The 24,363-nt window shown below is 41.5% G+C and overlaps 1 protein-coding gene across 2 annotated transcripts in view; it reads left to right on the top strand.

Moving 5' to 3' along the window:
- Nucleotides 1-9,932: 9,932 nt before the first annotated feature.
- The window catches only part of TTC8 (tetratricopeptide repeat domain 8), an 80,807-nt gene continuing 66,376 nt past the window's right edge, over nucleotides 9,933-24,363 (top strand). Inside the window, exons 1-2 of one of the 2 annotated variants that reach the window (XM_054972695.1) lie at nucleotides 9,933-10,103; nucleotides 18,039-18,068. In XM_054972695.1, coding sequence (XP_054828670.1) covers nucleotides 9,990-10,103; nucleotides 18,039-18,068 — 144 coding nt within the window. In that variant the 5' untranslated portion in view covers nucleotides 9,933-9,989. The remainder of the gene's footprint in view (nucleotides 10,104-18,038; nucleotides 18,069-24,363) is intronic. The other variant, XM_054972696.1, reaches the window with a different exon arrangement.

Below are 24,363 nucleotides of genomic sequence, written 5' to 3'. Positions count from 1 at the left end.
ATTTCATCATCTTGACGTATTTGTATCATCAGAATCTCCAATACTAAAATGAACAACAATGGAGATAACGGGCAACCTTGTCTTGTTCCTTTACTTATCGTCAATTTCTTGGTCAATTCATCATTCACCACAATTGCTGCAGTCTGGTCTCTATAAATTTCCTTAATTGCTCTGATGAATCTTTCTCCCAATTGTAGCTTTTCCATAGTGGCAAACATAAAGTCCCAGTTTAAATTGTCAAACGCTTTTTCAGCGTCAACAAAGAAGAAACCAACCTCTTTGTCACAACGCTTGTCATAATATTCAATAGCATTGATCACTGTCCTTAAGTTGTCTCTTATTTGTCTGTCTGGCAAAAAGCCTGCTTGTTCCTCCTCTATGACTTCCGAGAGCCACCCCTTCAATCTCTCCGCCAATATCTTCGCAAAAATTTTATAGTCATTGTTGAGTAGCGATATAGGTCTATAATTTTTCACATTAGTCAGGTCTTGGCCCTCTTTTGGGATCAATGATATATTCGCTTCACTCCAAGTTTCTGGAATCCTTTGATCCCTTAAAACCCCATTCATCACCTCTTTTAGGAATGGTGCCAGTTCATTAGCCATTGTCTTATAGAATTTAGCCGTAAGTCCATCTGGCCCTGGCGCCTTTCCTAGATTTGCAGATTGTATTGCCTTACTTATTTCCTCGTCAGTTACTTCACTATTCAACTTATTTCTCCAAGCTTCCGAGATTTCTGGAAATTTGGTTTTCTCCAAATATGACGCTATTGATTCTTTGTTTACTTCTTTTTTATTATACAGCTTAGCGTAAAATTTATAAAAGGCTCTACTAATGGTAGCCTGCTCCAAATACGTTTTGTTATCTTCGCAAATTTTATTTATTATCTTCTTTTCCCTTTTCTTCTTCAATTGCCATGCCAGGTACTTCCCAGGTTTATTAGCACCCTCAAACGCTTTTTGATTCAGTCTTTTGAGATTCCACTCCAATTCTTTATTGCTCATTGCTGTTAGCTGTTCTTGAAGTATTTTAATTTCCTGGTATACCTTCTTTTTCCCTGGTCTCTTTTTTAGCTGTATTTCTTTGGCTTTTATTTTCTCCTCAATCTCTTGTCTTTTCTCCTCTTTCTTCTTTCTTGCTCTACCATTTAAGTCCATTAGTATGCCCCTTACAACCGCCTTGTAAGCATCCCAAACTTTATTGGTTGGTACTTCTTTATTCACGTTGTATTGTATAAAAAACTTTGTCTCTCTTCTCAGTATTTCCATATTCTCTCTTTCCTGTAACAAGTCCTCATTTATTCTCCATGCTTTCCTTTTTCTCTTTTTTCCAAATTTCCACATAATTGGGTTGTGATCTGAGCCTACCATAGGCATTATTTCTACCTCCTTAGTCCATAATACTAAGTCTTTTGAGGCCCAGATCATATCAATTCTTGATAATGTAGAATGCCTTGCAGAATAAAAAGTAAACTGTCTGCTTTTAGGATATTCTCTCCTCCATACATCTTCAAGAGTCTCTTGTTGAATCAACTCAAAAAAAAGCTTTGGTAATAGTCCTCTTTTCTTTTGTGCCGTTGTAGTCTTTTTGTCTAGTTCCAAGTCTGTCACTCCATTGAAGTCTCCAGCAAGAATTATCTGGTCGTATGCAAGATCGTCTAAATGCTTCCTTAAATCCTCAAAGAAGCTTTCTTTTGCACCGTTAGGTGCATAAAGTCCGACTACCAACACTCTCTTTAAATTCCAAATACATTCCACTGCTACAAATCTAGCTTCCACATCTCTCATAACAAATTTTGGCTGTAGCTCCTCTTTTATGTACAACACCACTCCTCTTTTTTTCTTGTTGGAGGCCGCTACATATTCTTTGCCCAATTTTCCAGATTTTAAATATTTTACATCCTGCTTTCTGATATGGGTCTCTTGCAAACAAACAATGTCACATTTTTGTTTTAGTAGCCAGTGAAAAGTATTTTTCCTCTTATTCGGTGAGTTTAGTCCATTTACATTCCAAGATAATACTTTACACTCCATACTCATGATCTTGTTGGTAAGTCTTTTTCATTGTCCTTAATAAATCGCTCCATCTCTCGCTCAGATCTGATGCGTTTTTTGGCCCCTCCAAACTCAAAGGACACTCCTTCCGGTAACTCCCATCTGTACCTGATTTTCATGTCCTTCAAAATCTGAATTAGCACTTTATATTTTTTCCGGTCCAGTAACACTGATCTGGGCAGTTCCTTCATTATAATAATCGTCTTGCCATCAATCTCCAATGGATCTTGAAACTGTTTTGTCACAATCCTCTCTTTCATATTTCGTGTTGTAAACTGCACAATCACATCTCTTGGTAGTTTCCTCTGGGTTGCTATTCTCGAATTCACACGGTATGCCACATCTAGGATAGCCACAACTTCCTCCTCCTCCTTCCCCAGGTACTCAGCCAACACCTCAGTCATCTGTTCTTGCGCTGACTTTCCTTCCACTTCTGGCAAGCCACGAAAACGTAGCTGCTTCTCCATATGTTTAGTTTCTGCAACTGACATTCTCCCCTTCACCAATCTCATCTCTGTTTGTTGCGTGTCTGCTAAATTCTCCATCGCGTCTTCTACTGTTTTAACTCTCTGCTGCGTTCCTTGTAATTCACTTCGTATTGTTTCCATACCTTTTTTCACTTCTGACAGCTCCGATTTTACTGTCTGTGTAACCTCTTTAACCTCTTTTATCAGCTCCAATTTCGTGTCCTTAAGTTCTTTAATCATATCTAAAAGTTTTTTGTCCAGGTTTTTATCCAGGTTTTCTATTGCCGATTGCCACTCTTTTTTTGACATCGTGGGGCTTGCTTTAGCTCGCTCCCACGAATCCGCTCTCTTCCTTAACTCCGTGGCGTAAAATTTAACGTTTTTCTATTTTAAATGTCCCAGTCTTCTTATAGAAATTAAATTTTAAAGAGTCCAAAATGTCGGGCGTCTTTTCTCTATGGTTTCTCTATGATTTTGTAATCCAAGATGGCCTACTTCCTCTTCCGCTGAAGCCGCGACCCTTCCCCTTTCAAAAATGGCGATTCCCTACTTCCTGCCCTCCAGCAAGGGCCGCTTCTCTCCAGCCACTCTATTGTTATTACGCACTTCCTGTCTCCCGTCTTCCCACAGCAGATCTCGCGATGGTGTCTTTTTCTCACAGCTCCAAAGCCACAGGTATTCAAAACAATAGTCCCATTTCTTTAATAACTTCTTTAAACTTAGTCTCTTTTTAAATTCAATTCCTGCCGAGTCTTCCCCTCCTTTTCACTAGTCTGTTGCAGTTTAAAAATCTACTTTTTTTCCTCTCTGTTTTTATCAATCTGTCCCGTCTCAGAAGATAATGATCTTTACCTTCTCTTCACTTTTCTCGGGTTGTAATCGCTGTTTCGATTTTAAGTTCTCCTCTCAGCTTCTTCCCCCAATCGATGCTTGGGTATGTAGGTCTTATGCCAGCCGAATTGGCCCCAAAACTGCCGCAGAGATTATAGCCGACCCGTCGCAAGGTGGGACCTCAAGGATCGGGGGGAGACTCGTTGTATAGAGCCCCCCCTCGTCCGAGATCTAGCTCACCCTAGGGTCTTGAGCGTTCTTTGCCTGCTCCCCGCCTGAGAGCAGTCGGCCGCGGGCTATTTTTCACCCCGCCGGCCGGTTAAAACGGCAGTCCGGTCAGCTCCGCAAGTGGAGCTGCGTTAGACCTCCATTGATCCCAAACAGGAAGCTCATTTATCTTTGTTGGCTGCTTGTTGGGCGAACAGGAAGAGAGGGGCCCCTCCCCTCGGGTCCCGCTTCGTCTGTACTCCTCCACCTAAAGATACAGAAATCAACAGAAACTACACTATTATGGGACTCAACCGTGTTTTACATCTGTGACATTCCATCAGAGGCTTGAGTGGGGTCTCCCATTAATTGTCTACTTCATTGGATCACCACCTACACGTACCGCAGTGTTTTGTCTATATGAGCAGACTTTTCAGGACTGAAATTAAATAAGATTTTATACACACGGTTGGATACTTGTAGAGTTATACGGTCCATGAATTGCACTTATGAGAATCTGTATACCCATACTGATGGTTTGGCTTTTGTATAGAGTCACTATTGGTTTTGTATTTTGAATTTATGACTCATTTACCTATTCATTGAGTGATTCTATATTATAAGAATTTGCATGAATTGTTATTCATTATTCTATTTATGAGGGGTCGCATTGAGTTTTCTATTGATTGTTTTCGGAAACCCTTGTGAGGACCAAGGAATTACCTGGCTCCCTAAGCCTCCCAAGTCTGGGAAAACCCCCAGAACCAGTAGAATTTTATGCCATCAAAAGCCATGGTATAGTCCATAGAAACTCGTTCAATGAGAAAGGCAAAATGCCCCACCAAAAGCACATCCCTGCCTACTGGCCCCAGTGTAACACAGGATACTGATTATAGCTGCAACTAATCACCACCCTCCCCAGCAGTGGCCAGTCACCGTTCCCTGCATCCAATCACAGCCCCCTCCCCCAGCACTACATAAAATCCAGCCAGGACACCACATAGTAGATAGCACAGGACTCTGTCTCAGAGGTCATGATGTGAACACTTAGAGCACATAGCTTTGCACTGTGGTGGTGGGAGAGGCACAGATAGGGCATATGGACAGCCTTGGTTGCCCTCACAGACGACCTTCGCAGGCATCTGGATCGAGGCGGGTCAGCGCTGCTTGTGTTACTTGTTCTCACAGCAGCGTTTGACACGGTTGACTATGATTTGTTGGCCAGCCACCTTGCCGATGTGGGGATTAGGGGGACAGTCTTACAGTGGCTGGTCTCCTTTCTCCAGGGTCGGGGACAGAGGGTGGCACTCGGGGGAGATCTATCGCCCCGTCACCCTTTGGTGTGCGGGGTTCCCCAAGGGGTGATACTCTCCCCGATGTTATTTAACGTCTATATGCGCCCCCTCGCCCAGTTGGTGCGGAGGTTTGGGCTGGGTTGTCATCAATACGCGGATGACACCCAACTTTTTCTGTTGATGGACGGCCGGCCAGACACGGCCCCAGACAATCTGGCCAGAGCTTTGGAGGCTGTGACGGCATGGTTGAAACAGAGCAGGCTGAAATTGAACCCAGTGAAGACAGAGGTCCTGCAGCTGGGACGGGGGCTGCCAGATGTTGGGATCCAGCTCCCTGCCCTGGATGGGACACCACTGGCAACTTTGCCAGTGGTAAAGAGTCTGGGTGTGCTCCTGGATGCCTCCCTATCGATGGAGGCCCAGGTCATGGCGGTTGCCAAGTCTGCATTTTTCCATCTTTGTCAGATCAGGCAACTTGCTCCCTACCTGACGCCCCAGGACCTGGCTACAGTGATCCATGCAACAGTCACCTCCAGGCTAGATTACTGTAACTCACTCTACGCTGGGCTACCCCTGGGCCTGATCCGGAAACTACAACTGGTCCAGAATGCGGTGGCACGGGTCCTGACTGGTATACCTTACCAGTCACACATCACACCTGTCCTGCGCCAGCTGCACTGGCTTCCGGTTGAATTCCGAATCAGGTTCAAAGTGCTGGTTCTTACCTTTAAAGCCCTGAGTGGGTTGGGACCAGCATATCTTCGGGACCACCTCTCCCTGTACGTTCCCCGGAGATCACTCCGATCAGCGAATAAATATTTACTTGTGGTCCCCGGCCCTAAGGAAGCCCGCCTCACTTCAACCAGGGCCAGGGCCTTTTCAGTCCTGGCCCCAGCCTGGTGGAACGCTCTGTCAATGGAAACCCGGGCCCAGTGGGACATATTATCGTTCCGCTGGGCCTGTAAGACAGAGCTGTTCCGCCAGGCGTTTGGTGATTGAAGGGGGCGGTGCCATGTCGGCCTCCCACCTTTGGGGTGGGGAAGGTTCTCCCCACCACTGCACCTTGTTAATTTGTTTTATTATTTGTATATTGATTTTAGTTTTTGTTTTTATCGATTTTAACTGTTCACCGCCCAGAGCCCCTGGGGATGGGCGGTATATAAATTGAATAAATAAATAAATAAATATAGCACTGCTGAGGGTGCATTTAGCAACTGACACCCAAAGGGGAGAGCAAAGTCAATGCTGTGGAGTTAACACATTCGGTGCAGAATTCTTATCCCATCTCCAGGGACACAAACTGAAGGGGCAACCATGTGCCAACAGGTGAGCAGGAGCAGTAATCCAGCTGCCCCAATCCAGGGGTCCACTCCCCCTTGCCCAAGTCTGGATGCTGCCTTAACAATGCTGACTCCCACACCCGAAGCTAGCAGTGTATGTGTATGGAGGGTAACCAGAAGTTGGCTCACCAAGCAATATGCCCATGTCATGTGATGAGGCATACTCCCAAGAAACTGTACTCAGAAGAACTGCCTATGATGTGGTGCAGGATGGGGGGGGCTATTAGCTCACTGCCTTACCAGAGCACCCCACCACCCAGATGGGGGATAGGACACAACTGTGGTTGGGGGGTGCCTAGAAACTGCCACACTACACTCTGTAGCTAAGATGGCCACGCAATCATGAGAGCTATTCCCTTTTAGCATCGGAGCCCTATACAGCAGTAGCAGCAGCTGGAGCAGTTGCAGATGCTGAGCACTTCCTCATGGGATCAGTAAGTGATGGCTATGGAATGTCCTTTGGAGGGGGGGGCGGTCCCTTGGCAGCTGGAATCCTCCATGGGGTGGAACTACAGATGCTGCTGTGGCCCCATAAGCGTGGTTGTAGTGGGTTCAGTGTCTGCACAGTTTGCCATCACTGCATGTTTCTATCTGGCATTTCTGCAAGTAGTGATTCAACTGGGAGTTCGTGGAGCATGACTGGTACAGTTCCTGCCATTCTGCTGTATCACTGGTTTCTGAAGCATCCTGCCTTGGACAGCCTTTTGTCTAGCAAGTCCACCCCACTCACAAGCATGCAGTTCTAGTGAGAGCTCAGTCTGTCTCCCCGTGGCCCCTGGGAGCAGCTCACAAGGGCACAGGAGCCATTTTAGACAAAGGGGGGTGGTAACCCTATTCATCAGACCTCATCAAGATTTACTCTTCAATAAAGTCTGGGGTATTCTACAACTCTGTCCCGATCTGTTTCTGAGACTTGCTCCATGTACTCTCCTGCCCCACTTCCCCACCTCATCTGTGACTTTCTGGGGTGACTTAGGGCTTCACTTCACATGTCTAAGGGGGTAGGCTCTGGCTCAGCAATGTTCATGCTAATATTGCTAATGTTTGTCTTTATGGTGCCACTGGACTTCTGTTTTGCTGAGTTGTATAAGAGGTCCAGTGGCACCTTGAAGAATGCCTGGTCCCATTTGGCTGGTGGTGGCATTAGGGCGACAGTGATGCCTGATGGCATGCCTCTTTTCCATCTGCCTTCTTGGCCTAGTGGTTAGGATGCTACTTCGGTGTGGGGGCTGTGGTTTTGAGCTTGGCCTCTGTCTTCTTTTTTTCTTTTTTCTTTTACCTTTACAGAGGAAGGAAGTGTGACTTCAAGCTGGGGCGGCTGCATGCAAGCACACTTTTGCCACCAGTCAGATCCTTGCTAGGGGAATAGTGGGCATCTTGTTAGCTGCACAGGTGCCCTTCCCCTATGGCTTGTGGAAGGAACACAGACAAGTGCTTCTCCTGTCCCTGAATTCAGCTGTCCCTGAATTTTTCCTCCATATCTGCTGGCTTTCCATGAGGGTGTGGAGTGGCATTAGGGCTGCCAAGTCTCTCTGACAAAGTTGGAAGATCTGGACAGCCAACAGATGTGGGGGCTACAGTTACCTTTTATCCCCCTCGCCTAGCCACAATGACATCACTTCTGGAAGTGACACTTTGGGACCATGAGCACACTTCATTCCAAAGCCGATTACTTAAGAATTGGCCCCAAACACTACATTTTGAGCTGATTCTTAAGGAACTGGCCTTGGCATGAGATATGTGAGCACCTCCTCCCCCTGCAACAACATCACTTCCAGAAGTGATGTCATCATGGCAGGATGCAGAGGCATGCAAACCCATTTGCCCAGGATGCCTGCTGGTGGTGGCCAATTACTGGGCAGCTTGCCTACTCTTGTTGATCAGCAGTGATTGACAGCAGGGGGCAAACCATCAGAAGTTTGTCTGCTGCTAGCAGGTACCTGGCAATCCTAAGTGGCATCAATGGGCAGTAGGCAGATTGGCAGGCAGTATGAATTTTGTGTATGCAAAATGAGTTTGCTTCTCCTAAGGCTTTACTTAAGAACAAAGCCTGAGCACCACATTTGCTCTTGTACTGTTCTTTAGAGAAGTTTTGGGGCATGGCAGTGACAATGCCAGACCTCCTCTCTTTGATGCCCCACAGAGCCAGCATTGATTAGGAGTAGTGGGGCCATGGATGTCACATGACTTTAAAGATCCACCCACAGGCTCAGTGAGGGCTATCCATTTTTTAAAAAACTGCTATTACATTTCTACTTCTAATCCTCTGGAATGGAGGCTGATTTTAGAGATGTTGCATATTTTTGTTAGACCACCAATTTCATATTTGAGTTCCTTAGGAATTTTCACAGGTATATGCCATCTGGACCCAACACACTAAAAACTAACAAGTCCATTAGCCCTAGAATTCCTGTTTGTTTGACTAGTCTTCATCCAAAATATTCTAACTTTATTTGGGAGCCTGAGCAGGAAATTTGTCAAAATCTTTTACGAAGACCCAGTGTAGAAAACCAGTGTGTAGAGGCTAGAATGCCAGGCTAGGATATGAGAGAACCTGGTCCAAATCGCCACTCTGCCATGGAAGTTCCCTGGGTGACCTGATGGGTCTGTCTCAGTCTAACATACCCCACAGAATTGTGATTTTGGGGATAAAGTAGAAGAGGGGAGAACAATGTGATAAGCTGCTTTGGGTCCCCATTAGGGAGAAAAAGACAGACAGACAGATGGATCTCAACTTCTGTTTGACTCAGCTCCTCTAACATCTTCCCCCAAATAGTGGTTCTGATGTGGGAAACTGGCTGACATTTTACAAAGTGAAAAACAGTGCAAATAATTCATTGAATTTCTCTATAGTCTGTCTTCCTTTAACAATCCTTCACTACTTTGTAATCTAAGGACCCCACTGCTTCCCGGGCTCATTTTCTTCCTCTGATATATTTAACAAAATATTTAGTTTTTGACATAATGGTTTTAGCAATAAGTTCCTTGTATTGTCTTCTTGCCCGCCTTGCAAACGTACATTTGTGCCTTTCCCACCACTCATTGTGGCTCAAGGCAGCTTGGTGTTAAGCAAGTATTGACCTAAACAAGTAAAAAACAATCAACATTCAAACACAGAGAACCTGACTACAGCCTCCACTAAATGCCCATTTAAACAAAGATGCTTTAAAATTTTGATCTCCTCTGGGAGTCTCTTCCAGAGGATTGGCCCTATCGGTTTGAATCTTCACCTTCCCGTGTAATCTTGCTGGGTGACCTTGGGCCAGTAATTCTCTCACAGTGTAACCTACCTCACAGGAGTTGCAAGGATAAAACAGAGAAGGGGAGAATGTTGCAAGCCACTTTGGGTCCCCAGTGGTGGAAAACAAGTGGGCTATAAAAGAATAGCCATGTGTCTAGTCCTGGAGATCAAATGTAATTCCGGGAGAGCTCCAGCCACCACCTGGAGGTTAGCAACCACCGCTGTAGTGTACAAGAAAAGCTTTGCTTGCAAATGGCTGCCTTAAATTTTTATTAGAAAGATGACGACGGACCAAAGTAGAGGAGGGAAGAACGACACGATCCCAAAGACTGACTATCTCAGACTTCTCACGCGAGGCGCTTGGAAGAGACGGAGCCAAAGAAAGAGCCGTCAGGGAACGCTGAGCTCTTTTCTATCAGGCAGTTGCTCAGCCGCCTATAGCCGGGCAAGGACCTTGCTGTGGCGTTGCTTGGCAAAGGGAAGCCTGCAGGCCGGGCCTAGCGAGGGAGAAGGGGAGGTTTCGCGTTGTTATTTGCCCGCTGCTTCCTGCGTCTATGGGGCTGGAAATGGACCCGCTGCTCCATGCCTGGAGTTACTTCAGGAGGAGGAAATTCCAGCTCTGCTCAGAGCTGTGCTCCCAGTTGCTGGAGAAAGAACCAGGCGACCAGGTAATGGGGAGACGCGAGGAGAGAGGTTGCAATGTGGGGTGGAGGTTATCTAGAGAGGGAGAGGGGGGAAAGAGTATGCTGACTGTGGAAGGAACTAAGGCTGGACTCTGAGGCTTCTGGCTGGAGCGAGGTCAGGCCTCAGAGAGTGAGTGACAGCACAGTCTTATATGTAGTTACTCCAGTCTTTGCATAGGATGCAGTGTCAGTATGTAAATACATACAATAGAAATTAAGGCTTTGTCTCTTTCGCTCTGCAGATTTTTGAAATTAAACAGTGTTAAAGCATTTCACACAAATGAACCGAGTGTACCATAAAAATGTGTGGAAGAGGTTGTGTATGCTGCCTGAGCTTAAATATCTACACATCATTGTTCCGGTTTGCAAAGAGCCTACACATATACAGCCCTTGCAGATGGACATTAATGAAAGTAGAGATGAGTGGTATTGTGCCCTCTGGTTTTGTCCCCATATTCTTAGTAGAACATATGCACAATGGTAAGCTTTCTCTGTGACCACAATTTTCCTAATATGCTTTACATAGTTCTACATAGTTTCTGCCTGAGAATATGTATTGTGGATGAAGAGGAAAAAATGATTGCATTCAGACATCACAGTTTTCTGTTTGTTCATGCCCTTCACAAATAGAGGTTGTCACATCTTTGTACAATAATAATAACTACACTTATATATTGCCCTTCTAGACAGATAGTGCCCACTCAGGGCAGTGAAACAAAGTCAGTACTATTATTATCTGCACAATACACCTAGGGCTGAGAGGAGCTACTTAAGCAAGGCTGCATACTGAGCTCATGGCAGTAGTGGGATTCAAACCAGCAGAGTGTTGATTCACAATTCATCTACTTAACAATTATGCCACAGCAGCTCTCTAGTGGTTGAAAAGCTAGGCCTTTTTTGCATAGGTGATTTTGTTGTGTATGGCCCCATAGCTCTTTGAGTTTTCTTTCAAATTCCAGACAATTAATTCCTCCTTCAGATTTCAATGCACCTTTTTAAGGGTTCTCTTTCAAGTTTTCTTCCCATGCAGAAAACGTGCAGACAGAAAACTCAGAAGAAAACTATTGAAATGCCACATTGAAATCTGAAGGGGAAGTTAATTGTCCGAAATTTGAAAGAAAACCCAGATATGGGGCCAAACAAGATAAGTGCCAAAAAGTCCCTAGTTGGATGCATAATAATTAGTAGTTGTGATGTTGAATTAGTTGGATGTTGATTTTTTTTAAAAAGTAGCAACATTTGAAAAAAGTCTGTTTGACTTGGTTGTGGGGGGACCACCAATAATGGTTAGTGTTATGACGAACTGTTCATTTGCAAGTGGTATAAGCAGTGTAGAGGATTACTTAAAACTCAAAATATTCAAATTGAGAGAAAGTCACTGACTCAGGTACACAAATGGCTGTTCTTTCCCATGCCTAATATTTTACAAGCCAGTTGTAAGATGGAGAGGTACTTTCCTCCTGGTCCCTCTGGCCACATCCTGATGTTGGCACAAAGTCTTCCTGCTGAAAGATGAGGAGTGATTGGAGTGCAGCTTTGACTTGGAAGAGAAGTTCCAACTCCTCAGTGACTGTTGATATCATTTGCTGAGGTAGATCAGCAACTACTTCCAGGGTTGAATCCACCCTAAAGAGATCTCAGCTGTTTCGCTTGGGAGCCTTGTCCTTTCCTTTTCCCTCTCTCTGCTCCTCCAGTTTTCCAGCAGTTCCCTGAAGAAGAGGATAAGCTTGGGCTCATCATCATCATAGTAGCATCTGTTTAAAAACTTAAAAAAACAACAGCAACTAATCCTCTTTGTTTAAACTGTTTTGATAGAGCATCACGCTGCAACTCTAGTTAATATGAGCTGAAAGGCAGTGTTTAAATGCTCTAAATGAGCAAATATTTGTTTTAAGGAAAAATAAAGCAAATCTTGTTATGAGCAAGATACATCGGCGCCTTTTTCCAATTACATCTGAAATTTTTTAGACACTGTTGGCCTAGCCATGCTAATCCATACTACTATAACCACCATATTGGACTGCTGTAACACATTCCATGTAAGGTTGCCTTTAAAGATGTCTTGGAAGCTTCAGCTGGTGCATAATGTTTCTGTGTGATTCCTATCTGGGGTCACATACTTGGAACATAATGCCAGTGCTGTCAACTACATTGGTTGCCTATCTGCTCCACGCCCAATTAAAATGCTGGCTATCACCTTTAAAGCCCTTCACTTTATCACTTTTAGAGTCCTCCAAGAAATTAAGGGAGATTTGGAGAGTTGGAAAGGACTACAACTTTCACTGATAGGAAGGATTGCAACCATTAAAATGAAAATATACTGCCACATATAATATTTCTTTATCAAACCATCCCCATTGGTATTAACAAATCATTTTTGAGGAACTAAATAAAATTATATCTAAATTTATTTGGCAAGGAAAGAAACCAAGAATTAAATTGAAGACGCTTCAAGGCTTGAAAGAGAATGTGGGCCTTTCCGTACCCGACTGGAACATTTATCATAAAGTGTGCTGCCTAGTTTGGATGAGGGAGTGTTGGAAAATTCAAGACTTTTAGCTCTTGAAGGACATGACCTACAGTTAGGATGGCATGCGTTTATATGGGATGGAAAAACAACTGGACATAAATATTTTAAAAATCACTTGATAAGAAAATCTCTTATAACAACATGGGAAGGAATTGTACTGCTAATATATTCCAAAATCCCACAATGGGTCTCCCCATTAGAAGCATTTACTCAGCCAAATATATTTTCCCTAGATAAGATTTTTAGATATAAAGAACTTTTGGGTGATAAAGGAGTGTTAAAAACAAAACAGGAACTACAGAGACAAGGTATTAACTTAGACTGGTGGTCAAGAGCCTAGATTGAATCTGGGTATAATAAAGATTTAAAAAGGGAGGTTTTCACTTAGAACGAAAGGACTTTGAAAAACTGTTATGTGACTCAGATGAAAAATTGATTAAGAAAATGTACTTATTTCTAACACAAATGAAGACGAATGAGGGGGTTGAAAAATATAAAATTTTATGGGCACAGAACTTAGGATATAATATTGACACGGTACAATGGAATAAGATATGGAAAGTCAAAAAGAGTCCAGTAGCACCTTTAAGCCTAACTAACTTTATTGTAAAGTTGGTTAGTCTTAAAGGTGCAACTGGACTCTGATTTTGCTACTACAGACTAACACGGCTAACTCCTCTGGATATGGAAAGTGAATGTTAAAATAACTAAGTCTGTTGCATTTAAAGAGAATTTATATAAGATGTTTTACAGATGATATTTAACACTGGATAGACTGGCTAAAATGTATAAAAACATGTCAAATAAGTGTGTTGGAAATGTGGGAAACATACAGGGACATTTTTTCATATGTGGTGGTCCTGTAAAGAGGTGCATAGGTTTTGGACAATGGAGCACACATTGTTGCAAACTATTCTACAGACTTCAGTTCCCTTCAAACCAGAGACATTTTTGCTAAACTGTATGTCAGATATGAACAAAGAACACAAGTACTTCACAATTCATGTAGGAACAGCGGCCAGAATTTTATTAGCGTTTTATTGGAAACGTCAAATAATACCTCTGCAAGAGGAATTAATAACAAAGATAATGGAAACTGCGGAAATGGATACATTAACTACACTAATGAAAGGACAAATGGAAGAAGACTTTTTTGTTTTATGGACTCCCTTCTACAACTGGATTAAAGATAAATATAGAGACTAAAACGTAATAAATATATAAAGGCAATATTGTAATGAACTATCAGTAATGTCGAAGGCTTTCACGGCCGGAGAACGATGGTTGTTGTGGGTTTTCCGGGCTGTATTGCCGTGGTCTTGGCATTGTAGTTCCTGACGTTTCGCCAGCAGCTGTGGCTGGCATCTTCAGAGGTGTAGCACCTCTGAAGATGCCAGCCACAGCTGCTGGCGAAACGTCAGGAACTACAATGCCAAGACCACGGCAATACAGCCCGGAAAATCCACAACAACCAACTATCAGTAACCACAGTCAAATATCTGTTAGAATAAAGTATGTGGTATGGAGAACTAGAATGCTGATGTAAGCAGACTCAATGAATTTTTTGTATTCTTTCTTCTTTTCCTTCTTACCTTTTCTTCCCATTTCCCCCATTTCCTATTTCTATCTATATGGAAAATTAATAAAATAATTTTTTTTAAAAACAAACAAAATTAACGACTGCTTCCAGAAATAAAATCTTGTTAGTCGTGTAAAAAAAATGTCTTCGCTTCTGTGTGTATCATAATGGTATGACCTACCAGGAACGTGTTTCTCTGCGGCAGTTTCAGTTGATCCTCCTGCTTAGTTGGCTAATCTGATTATTGTCTTTTGTGTTCCATATGTCAGACAAGAAGCAAACAGTAGTTTACTGTAATGATGTACACAAAAAGAAAAAAAAATACTTGTGAACCGTTATTGAAGTGTGGTCATCATTACTATTTGTTCTTCAGCATTAAAGAGCCTGTATTATAAACTGCCACTGAAATACATCAATTCCTTATTGAGGTAAACTTGTATGCCTTCTGTAGAGAAAGGATCAAGAATAAAATACCGAGATGGGGAGAAGGGGGTAAAGAGAAACCTTCCCAATTTGTTTCTAGTTGCAAAATACAAGAAACATACATTCAACCCCTAGAGATGGTGTAGTTTAGTCACTAAGCTACAAATCAGATGTCACCAGTTCCACTCTTGCCTATGTATGAGCCTGCTATTACGCCTTAAGCATGCCTCTCGCATTCAGCCACTCAGTTCACTCCTACTTCAAAGGTTGTTGTACAGGTGATGCATACGAAGTCCTTTGGAGAGTAGGTTCAAAGTGTATAGATGCTAAGCATTATTATTACCTTTATTTCTAGGGAAGCATCTTCAGCTAATCCCCCAACACATACTCGCAAATGACTGTTTGAGAGCCAGTTCAAATGTTTTTAACATTAATTTGATTATCCTTCATCATGCATTAAACATTTTTATTGGATCTTTTCTGTGCTGTGGAATAAGTCATTTTACAGAAATCTCAGTGGGATTCTGAATGCTTTGTACTTCAGACTAAATACATTGCATTGTACCACAATAACTTTTGCTGAAATATTGATTACAGATAAGTGCTTAACAACCATGCTAAAATGTAATCTTAGTTTGATGTCCTTTCCCTCCCAAAAAACTTTCTTTGCAAAAAACTTATTCACAGAAAATCTCTGTTACTGTAATCTTTTAAACTTGGGTCAGTTAATCCTAAAAGCAGATGGACTGGGAAGGTCTTGATTGTTTACTAGCCACTGCAATCCAGCCAGATGGTATGAATAAAGGCTTTAGTATTGTTGCCCTCTTCTGCCTAAGAAAAACGAAGGGCGGCCCCAAGTCCAAACAGAGAACACCAACAAACCGGGGAACCACAATTCTGGAAAATATTGTTGTATTCACTTCCGTGAATTCTTCTGTTGCAAGCGGTGGGGGAGTGTGTTGTGCAACTATGGATATGTTTCCGGTCTGAATATGTTTATGCCCAGGAAGAAGTGAGTTTTTTCCACTCACGAAACGGGTAAACAACAATTTGCCTGCAAACTCCCGTCGGCGTTTATTAAATAACCATTTCTACTTTGGACCGTGAAAGAACAAACAACCTGCACATGTCTCCCCTCCCACCGGCTTTTTCATTATATTCAGCATTTGCACTTTAAAAGTTTCATACATATTCCGGACGGTGAAGATTCAATTCATAAATGGATGGACTTTGAGATTATGCTGACTTTGATGTTCTATTGGATGGACTTTGTATTTTGTAAATATATTCATGATGCATGTTAAACTTACTTAGCACTTTTGCACCTTGCACTTTGAAAAATATACAACAATATTTTCCAGAATTGTGGTTCCCCGGTTTGTTGGTGCCCTCTTCTGCCTGGCAAAAGTTTTTAAATGCTTTTGGGACTCTGTTTTTTGTTTCTGAACCTTCTGCGTTTAGGATTATACTGCTTAGTTTTTCTTTTCCTTGTGTGTGTGTTGTGTGTGTGTGTGTTGTGTGTGTGTGTTATCCAAGATAAGATGGTTCTTCATTTCAGTAATGATGATAGGTATTGGAATTTACCTTTTCGCTTTTTATCCAATAAATGCTGTTCCATCTCTGACATTTCAAACGATGAATCAAGTGAACCTTGATTAATCCAGCATCTGATGTAGTATTCTGTTTCCAACAGAGGGCTGTCAGATGCCTCCAGGATTCATACAAGCAGGACCGGAAGGCGACACAATGTTTTGCTCCAGTATTTGATGTGCAGTAATACATTGCTTCTGGGCGTGGAAGTTCCATCTCACACTGACTGCCAGGGGTGTGCAATTCAGTATTCCCAAACCAAATATAAGCCAGTATTATTCAGGTGTATTTGGCATACCCAAATAAATCTGGGTATATTTGGGTATTCCAAATATTGGATTCCTGAATGTACCCATTTTAAAGCTGGCTGGCTTCTCATTTTTTTTGTTTTTTCCCCCTGGGGCTTTTCCTCCCCAGACAGCAAGGGGGAAGGGGAGTGAATGAGTGACCAATGAGACGTGGTGTTGGAGGAGCTCTAGTTGTCTGGCCAGTTGCAGGGGTTCTTTGATAGGAGCTTATGTCAAATTCTTGCCACGAACATAAAACCAGGCCTCAGGGCAGACTATTTTAGACTAAGAGATTTCTAGAGGGTATGCTGTTGAGTGTTCTTAGCCTCTGGCTGCTCTGGAAGTCTACCTTTTGGATCACCACTGCTTTTGGGATTCTGCACCTTTTGGATTGCTCTCCTGCTTGCCTAGACCACCTGAGGAACTACAGCTTTGGCTGGAACCTCCTGCAGAAGACTCCTGTCTGGTTTGGGAAGTCATTGGGTTTTTTTTTTCTTGGTTTGCACGGAAGAGCAGGTTGGGCTGGTGTAGGGTTGAGGAGAGGAAGGGTAAGGAAAAGGGTGAATCTTTTTCTTGGAAACTTCCTTTTAAAATTTTATTTACTTTTGCTATTGTGGGGGGTAGTTTAGCTTGTTTGCTGGTGGTTATATAATACTTGTTTGCTGTTGTTTTGGGAGGGCAGATTATTTTTTGCTTGTTGGTGTGGTTTAATATTTAAAGAGTTGGTTCTGCTGTTGTGTGGTTGATGTGTTGGTACTTGGTTCTTTTCTGATGTGTTACCACCACATTGGCCTTGGCTTCTGCCTAGTTTCTACAAGTGACACTGGTTCTGTTGGGCTTGCAACAATGTCCCTTGCTTCACTTTGGTTCTACTGAGATTCTCTGGTTTGGCATTGGTTCTGTTGAGCAATGTTGGTTCAGCTTACGTTGTGACTGGCTTTTGGCCAGGGCTGCCTCTGTGTGTTTGGTTAAGATTGTTTTGGCCTGGAAAGCCTTGGATTCCTCTCCTCCCCCAGGAAACAATTGAGAGTGGCTAGGGCCACCTTGTTCAGAGCATGTAGAATTGGAACCCTTGGTCAAATCTTCTTGACACTTGGCGGGTCTGTAGTGGACAGGAAGGACTAAGTTCCCTGTAATTTTGGTGGAGTTTGTTTGAACCCCCCCCCCCCAGTCCCCTGGATAGTTTTCCCCCATAGGGAATAATGGATCTGAATATACTCAGATTTCTGAATAAAACTCAGTTCTGAATACTATGCTGGTATTTTTGGATCCAAATATCAAGAATACCAAATATATGGTATTCTGGATAGCCAGATCCGAACAGTACCCCTTTTTTAGTGCACACCTTTACTAACTGCTAATATCAGTAATGTGTAATATATTATAAGTAGTGCAACCTATATATAAGGGAATGTAAAGAAACAATAATAGAAATCAAATGTGGTTAGGCAACGTGTTCATATTGATGCTGCTGTATTTCTGATATGTTTATACTTCTCCCCTGTTTACAGGAATCAGGTTCAGAATTCACAGTATTTCAGGTAAAATTACTTTTTTAAATATTCGTGAAGAAAAAATAGTCGGATTGTTTGTGTGATTTGTTTATTTAATTAATTTATAGACTGCTGTAAAGTTTTGCATGTAAAATAAGTTTTTAAATTTTATTTCTGCTGGTTAATGTGGGGTTTGTAGTATTTGTTACTGTGTTTAAATGCAGTCCTCTGAGTTAAGAGGGTCTGGATGGGTGAATGGAGTCTGCTCTGACTGGATGGAAGCTGTACCCTAGGGGGAAGAGTGAACTGCAGTTTTTAGTCAGTGCTGAGGGAAAAGAATTTCTGCGTGGAGTTCTAAGAAATTCTGTTTAAGTCAGTCAAGCTGTGTGGAAACCGTGTTCTGTCTGTGTGTATCTCAAAGAAAGTATTTTTCCTGTCTCAGTCAGGCAAACTGTGTAGAAGACTGAAAGGGTCTAATTTTATCTAGGTCAGGCAAGCTGTGTGAACAAGCCTCAGGGAATCTATGTCTGTGTGAATGAACAGAATGTTTATTCTATTAGTGAAGATCTGTGTAGAAAATTAGTCTTTGTGACTGGGTCTGTGAATATACCTTTAAGAATATATAACTGTTTTGAAACCACCAAGCTTATGAACCTATTCTGAAACCAATACACTTATCAATACTCTGCAACTGTCACACATATGTACTTATAAATAAATTTTACTTTTGATTAAGCAAAAAAGGATCCCTGTTTTAACCTCACAGCCACCCCCACGCATTGACTGTTCTGTCATATTACCATCTATAAATGAGCCTTCCTATAACACCAGTTAAACTGAGGAGACTTAAGGTGAAAGCAAAAACCTTTTGGGAACACTGAGGGAATCAGGAAGGCAGTGATATATAGGTCACACAAACAGGGAAAAACACCACAGTGTTAGCATTGGGATTCAAACCCTAAGGGGAAGGTATAAGCCTAGGTGAAGTAGAGAACACCTGCAGCTGTGTGTATGGAGAAAAAAGGAGTGCTGGTTGTGACCAGGGCCCTCCTAAGGTAAAGCTTCAAGGTGACATAAGGAGGAGTTGTAATAAAGTTCCAAGGCGAGGGTTAAAACAAAATCATTACATCTACCTTTGTCACGGAGACACAAGGCAGATTACATAGTGTGAATCAGTATAATCAACAGCTAGACCATTCAACAAACAATAATGTAGTATGATCAACAGCTAGGACATTCAGTGAACAAATCTACTAGGATATGGCTTGCAGAAATCTGAAATCTGAAAACAAGCATAACTCCTAACAAAATATTTCTGAAACAGAGTGTAAGTAATTAAACATGCCATCTTCAATGACACAGAATCTACATCTGTCTACATAAGCAGAAAGTACTCAGTAGAATAGTCTACAGTCCTTACCTTGTCCTGTTCCTTACCAAGGCATGTCTCTGGGCCATTTTTTACAGCGCAGGCCGATTACCTCAGTAGAAAGCCCTCCTGAATAATTCAGTTTTGCAGACTTTGTGGAAAGCCAGGAGAGTGGGAGCTTTCCTGGTCTCAGGCAGGCCATTCTATAAGGTGGGGCCACCACGGAGAAAGTACTTGAACAGGCAGCTGTTGAGTTAGTATCTGAGCATTAGTATCTGCAGAAGGCCCTGTTTGGATGAGCGAAGCTGCCATGGTGGATCATAGGGAGAGAGGTGGCAGCACAAATATAATGAGTCAAGGCCATGAAGGGCTTTGTATGCGGTAGTGAAAACCTTTAACTGAGCCCAGCAACTGTTGGGTAGCCAATGGGGTGACTGCAGAGTGGGAGCAATATGCATGCTCCTCCTAGCTCCTGAAAGTAAACAAGCAGAGGAATTCTGCACCAGCTGGAGTCTCTAAGTAGATTTTGAGGGGTAACCTGTGTAGACTGCATTACAGTAGTCTAGTTTCAATGTTACTGTGGCATTAATCCACTTGGCCATATCTGCTGTGTCAAGGTAGGAGGGGCATTTTCCAGGCTGAGTTGGGAGAAGGCCTTTTTGTAGCTGCATTTACTTACTTCTCTAACAGCATGTAGTGGAATCTAGCAGCAGATAGTGGTATAGAAACATACCTTTGATGTTCATGTGAAAATGCCTTTTATTGAGTTCAGATCATTGGTCTGTCAAGATCAGTATTGTCTGTTCTAATTGACAGCAGCTCTCAGGGGTCTCAGATAAAGGGCTTTTACCTATGATCTGATACTTTTAACTGGAGGTATCAGAGATTGAACTTGATACCATCTGCGTACAAAACAGATTCTCTATCACTGAGCCACATTCCCTGATTGTATATTAATATTGCAATCATCTTGAGTAAAAAAGTACCCCCTGATCAATAACTTGTCTTTGTTTTAGAAAAATACTTTTAAAAACTTAATTGCACTAATCAACTTACAACCAGCCACTATTCTGCTTCCTCTGACAAGCCTGTTTTCATTTGTGAGCAATAAAGAAATCCTCCAAAGTGGTTTTGAGAGTAACAGGTATATAGATCCTCCAACAGAGACTGGAACTGTGATACTCGTAGGGACTGCACCATTGCAGAGAGGCAACATAATTACTTCCTAGCTTTGCAGCACAGCCATTTGCTCTTTGTGTGACTGTCTGAATTGCTGCTGTTCAAGAGCAATGTTCTCTAGGCTTCTGGTTGGGAGCTGATGCAACCAGTCACAGATCTGTGGTTTTGCTTCTGTACAGCCTGTGGATTCATGCTGTCTGCAGATTCAAGGTGTGCCTGTGGTTTAGCATGGATGAGAGAGTTAAAGGGGTGGGGCAGCACCAACAGAGCTGTAGTTCATTTCCCACTCCTCATTTCAAGAGCATTTCCTCCAACATGGACTCTTCCTTTTGCTACTTTTCTTCCTGCCTCAGGCTCATGGCTTTTTCTTGTCTTCCATGATGTTAACTATATATCCTTGCAGTGCACATTCCCTGTCCATCTTTAAAATACTCATTGAAATAACAACAACAACAACATTAAATTTAATAAAAACATTTGATTTATATACTGCCCTTTCAGGACAACTCAGAGCAGTTTACAAAGTATGTTATTATTATCCCCACAACAATCATCCTGTAAGGGTGAAAGAGCTGTGACTGACCCAAGGTCACCAGCTGCCTTCAAGCAGAGGAGTGGGGAATCAAACCTGGTTCTCCAGACTAGAGTCCCGGCACTCTTAACCACTACACCAAACTGGCTGACGTTTATATGAATTTCTCCAAGATTAGATAATTTGTTGACAAAATCATTTCTCTAGAAACTTGGTGAAAGATTACTTAGCATCTGCTTTCTCCCCAGCATTACTACAACAGCTTTAATGTCTTTTTCTCTGCTTCCATTTTCTTTTTTTTATAGATATTTTAATTTTATTATTGATAGTTGGGGAAATACAGAATAAGAAGGGTAGGGGAAGGAAATACAAGTTACATAATTCAAATACATTGCACCGTTCAGTCAAATATATTTTCTTATTATCTTTTTGTAATCCATAGGTCAGCTTATTATTACAGTTTTTCCATTCGTTTTTAGCACTGTCCATAAAGGTCTTCAACTTAACTCGGGATTAAGTTCCTTCAAAGTTCTTTAGTATCCAATCATAAAAAGAGTCCCAAATATCATCATACATCATACTATCTCTATCTTTCAATAAACTGGATAGTTTATCCATTTCTGCTGTATCGAGTATTCTTTCAATCAGATTTTCTTGGGATATCTGTCGTTTTCCAAAATCTTGCATATAAAATTCTAGCTGTTGTAATTATATTCAGAATCAAATGTTTTTGGTTTTTATTCACCTTAGCTGTTATATGATTTAATAGAAAAAGTTCAGGGTTCAGTGGTACAGGAATTTTAAGAATCTGCTGAATCATTCTATGAGTCATCTTCCAAAACTCCACCGCTTTTTACATGTCCACCACATATGGTAATATGTACCACCTTAATTTCACATCTCCAACATTTGTTTGGTATATTTAGAGACATTTTAGCTATCTTAATAGGAGACAAGTGCCATCTATAAAACATTTTGAAAATATTTTCTTTTAAGGAGGCAGGTTTTGTCATCTTTAAATTTTCTTTCCACATTTGCAACCATTGCTCCAAATCAATGGTATGCCCCACATTTTCTGCCCATTGTATCATATTGTCTTTGACTTTTTCCCACTGTAGTTTTACATTTAAAAGCTCACCATATATTTTCTTTATTGTTTTAACATTGGTACCACACATTATCATATCAATTTTCTCTTCTGTTTCATAGAAACCCATTGTCTTATCTTTTTTATATCTAGATTCCAATTGTGCCTGGCCCCACCAGCCCAATTCTATATCTAAATCTGCCATTTCTTTTGTATTTTTAATAGACCACCTGGTTTCAGTATCATCTTATAAGTGGGCATCTTCCCCTCTTTTTTCAAAGTAGATTGTGTAAATGCTTCAATTGGGGATACCCATAATGGAATTTTCTCATAGAAGGTATATCTTCCTCTTTCCCAGACAGACACTAATGCTTTCCTTATCCAATGATTTTTAAAGTATTTATGATGTTCCCATTTTTTGTACCACAAAATCCGTGCCAGCCCATCAATAGGCCATGTCCTTCCAAATGTAAAAGTCTTTCATTTTCCAGGGTGATCCATTTTCTCAACCAAGTCATTGCACAAGCTTTATAATATAACGACCAGTCTGGTAAGGAGAGACCAGCTCTTTCCTTTGTATCTTGTAAAGCTTTCAGTTTGATTCGTGGTCTTTTATTCTGCCATATAAAGGATTGTACTGTCTGATTCACCCCTATTGGTATAGATTGAAACAAAACAAAAATAGGACTTTTGGAAGGATATTCATCTTTACCGCTGCAATTCTTCCCAAAAATGATATCTGTAAGTCCTTCCATCTTTCCAAATCTTTTTAAATTGCTTTCATTAAGACCATATAATTGTCTTCATAAAGAGAGCTACATCTATTAGTCATCCAAATTCCTAAGTATTTTACCTTCGTGTCGGTCGCAGTTTGTGATTTTTGAGCTAGTTCTTCCATTTGCTGCTTTTGAATGTTTTTTGTAATCAGCTTTGTCTTTTGAATATTTATTTTTAACCCAGCCACGGCACCATATTCTTCAATTTCTTGCAGGAGCTTCCATTTTCTGATGGAAAGTTTTATAACCTTTCATAGCTATTAAGATTTGATAATGGGCAGTGGTGTTTGTTTTCTTCAACATGTTTTTATTTTTGTTTTCATTGGAACATTTCATTCAAAGCAGTTCTTAGAAATATGACATTTTATTAACAGATCCAATTTGCCTTCTTGTTGCCTGTTTAAAGGATTTCAGAGAGGAGGCTCAGCTGAACATAGTTTATTTCTAGACAAGATCAAGGACAAGATCAAATTCTGCCTGAGATTTTTGTTTCCTAAAAAACAAATTTGGATCTTGCCCGTATCATGGATTTACTCTTCAAAACTGTTGTTGGTGACTAGTAATTGGCTAGTTCTATTGAAGTACTAATCTCTCACTGTGTAATCCGCCTTGAGTCTCAGTGAGAAAGGCAAACCATTAATTAATTGTTATTCCTTGTTGTACTTCTTAGCTTCAAAGAAATGGCTGCCTTCGCTGTTCTCATTTTATATAAATGCAGCTTAACGGATCTAACAATGTGTAAGCAGAAAGGAAAATGTATTTAGCACAGTTTCATTTGCATAAGCGGTAGGCAAAGGCTGCAACAGAACATGGCACTTTCATGTAATTTTTAATGCGATAATGTGCATGTGGAACAATGGACTGTGCTTCTGGAAAACTAAGCATGTCTCCTGATTCCTGCTCATGATCAGAAATACTTAATTCTGTTAGGTTACATTTCAAAATCAAGGGCTACCTTAGTCACTTTGGACTGGGAATAAATTTATTTATCCCCCTTGCAATTACAGTAAACTGATTCTGTGGCCTGGGATTTGAGTATTAGTCAACTCCTGTAAGGAGTTCATCAGGATCTCCTAATCATCACAATTGCAGACACAAACAATAAGGGCCTCTGCAGAGATAATTACCTCTAAAGATGTGCATGAACTGAAAAACGAATCAAAGTTTGTGATGTACCAGGCCGATTCGTGGTTCGTGAACCAGCGGTTCATCAGAGCCATTTCTGACGAACTGACACAAAACAAAGGCGCTCCTTGTCAAAGTCTATATAAGCACATGAGGGAGGAAAAACCACCAGGAGAAAAAATGAGATATATAAACAATGTATATTCTAGTGACAAAGTATTAAAGTTACAAAATCTTAAAGTGCTGATTGTAACTCTCTTAAGTGTAACTCTCTC

The sequence above is a fragment of the Eublepharis macularius genome, chromosome 2, assembly GCF_028583425.1.
Source record: "Eublepharis macularius isolate TG4126 chromosome 2, MPM_Emac_v1.0, whole genome shotgun sequence".
NCBI lineage: Eukaryota > Metazoa > Chordata > Lepidosauria > Squamata > Eublepharidae > Eublepharis > Eublepharis macularius.
The sequence above is the reverse complement of the archived record's forward strand: the minus strand, read 5'-3'. Positions and strand labels throughout refer to the sequence as shown.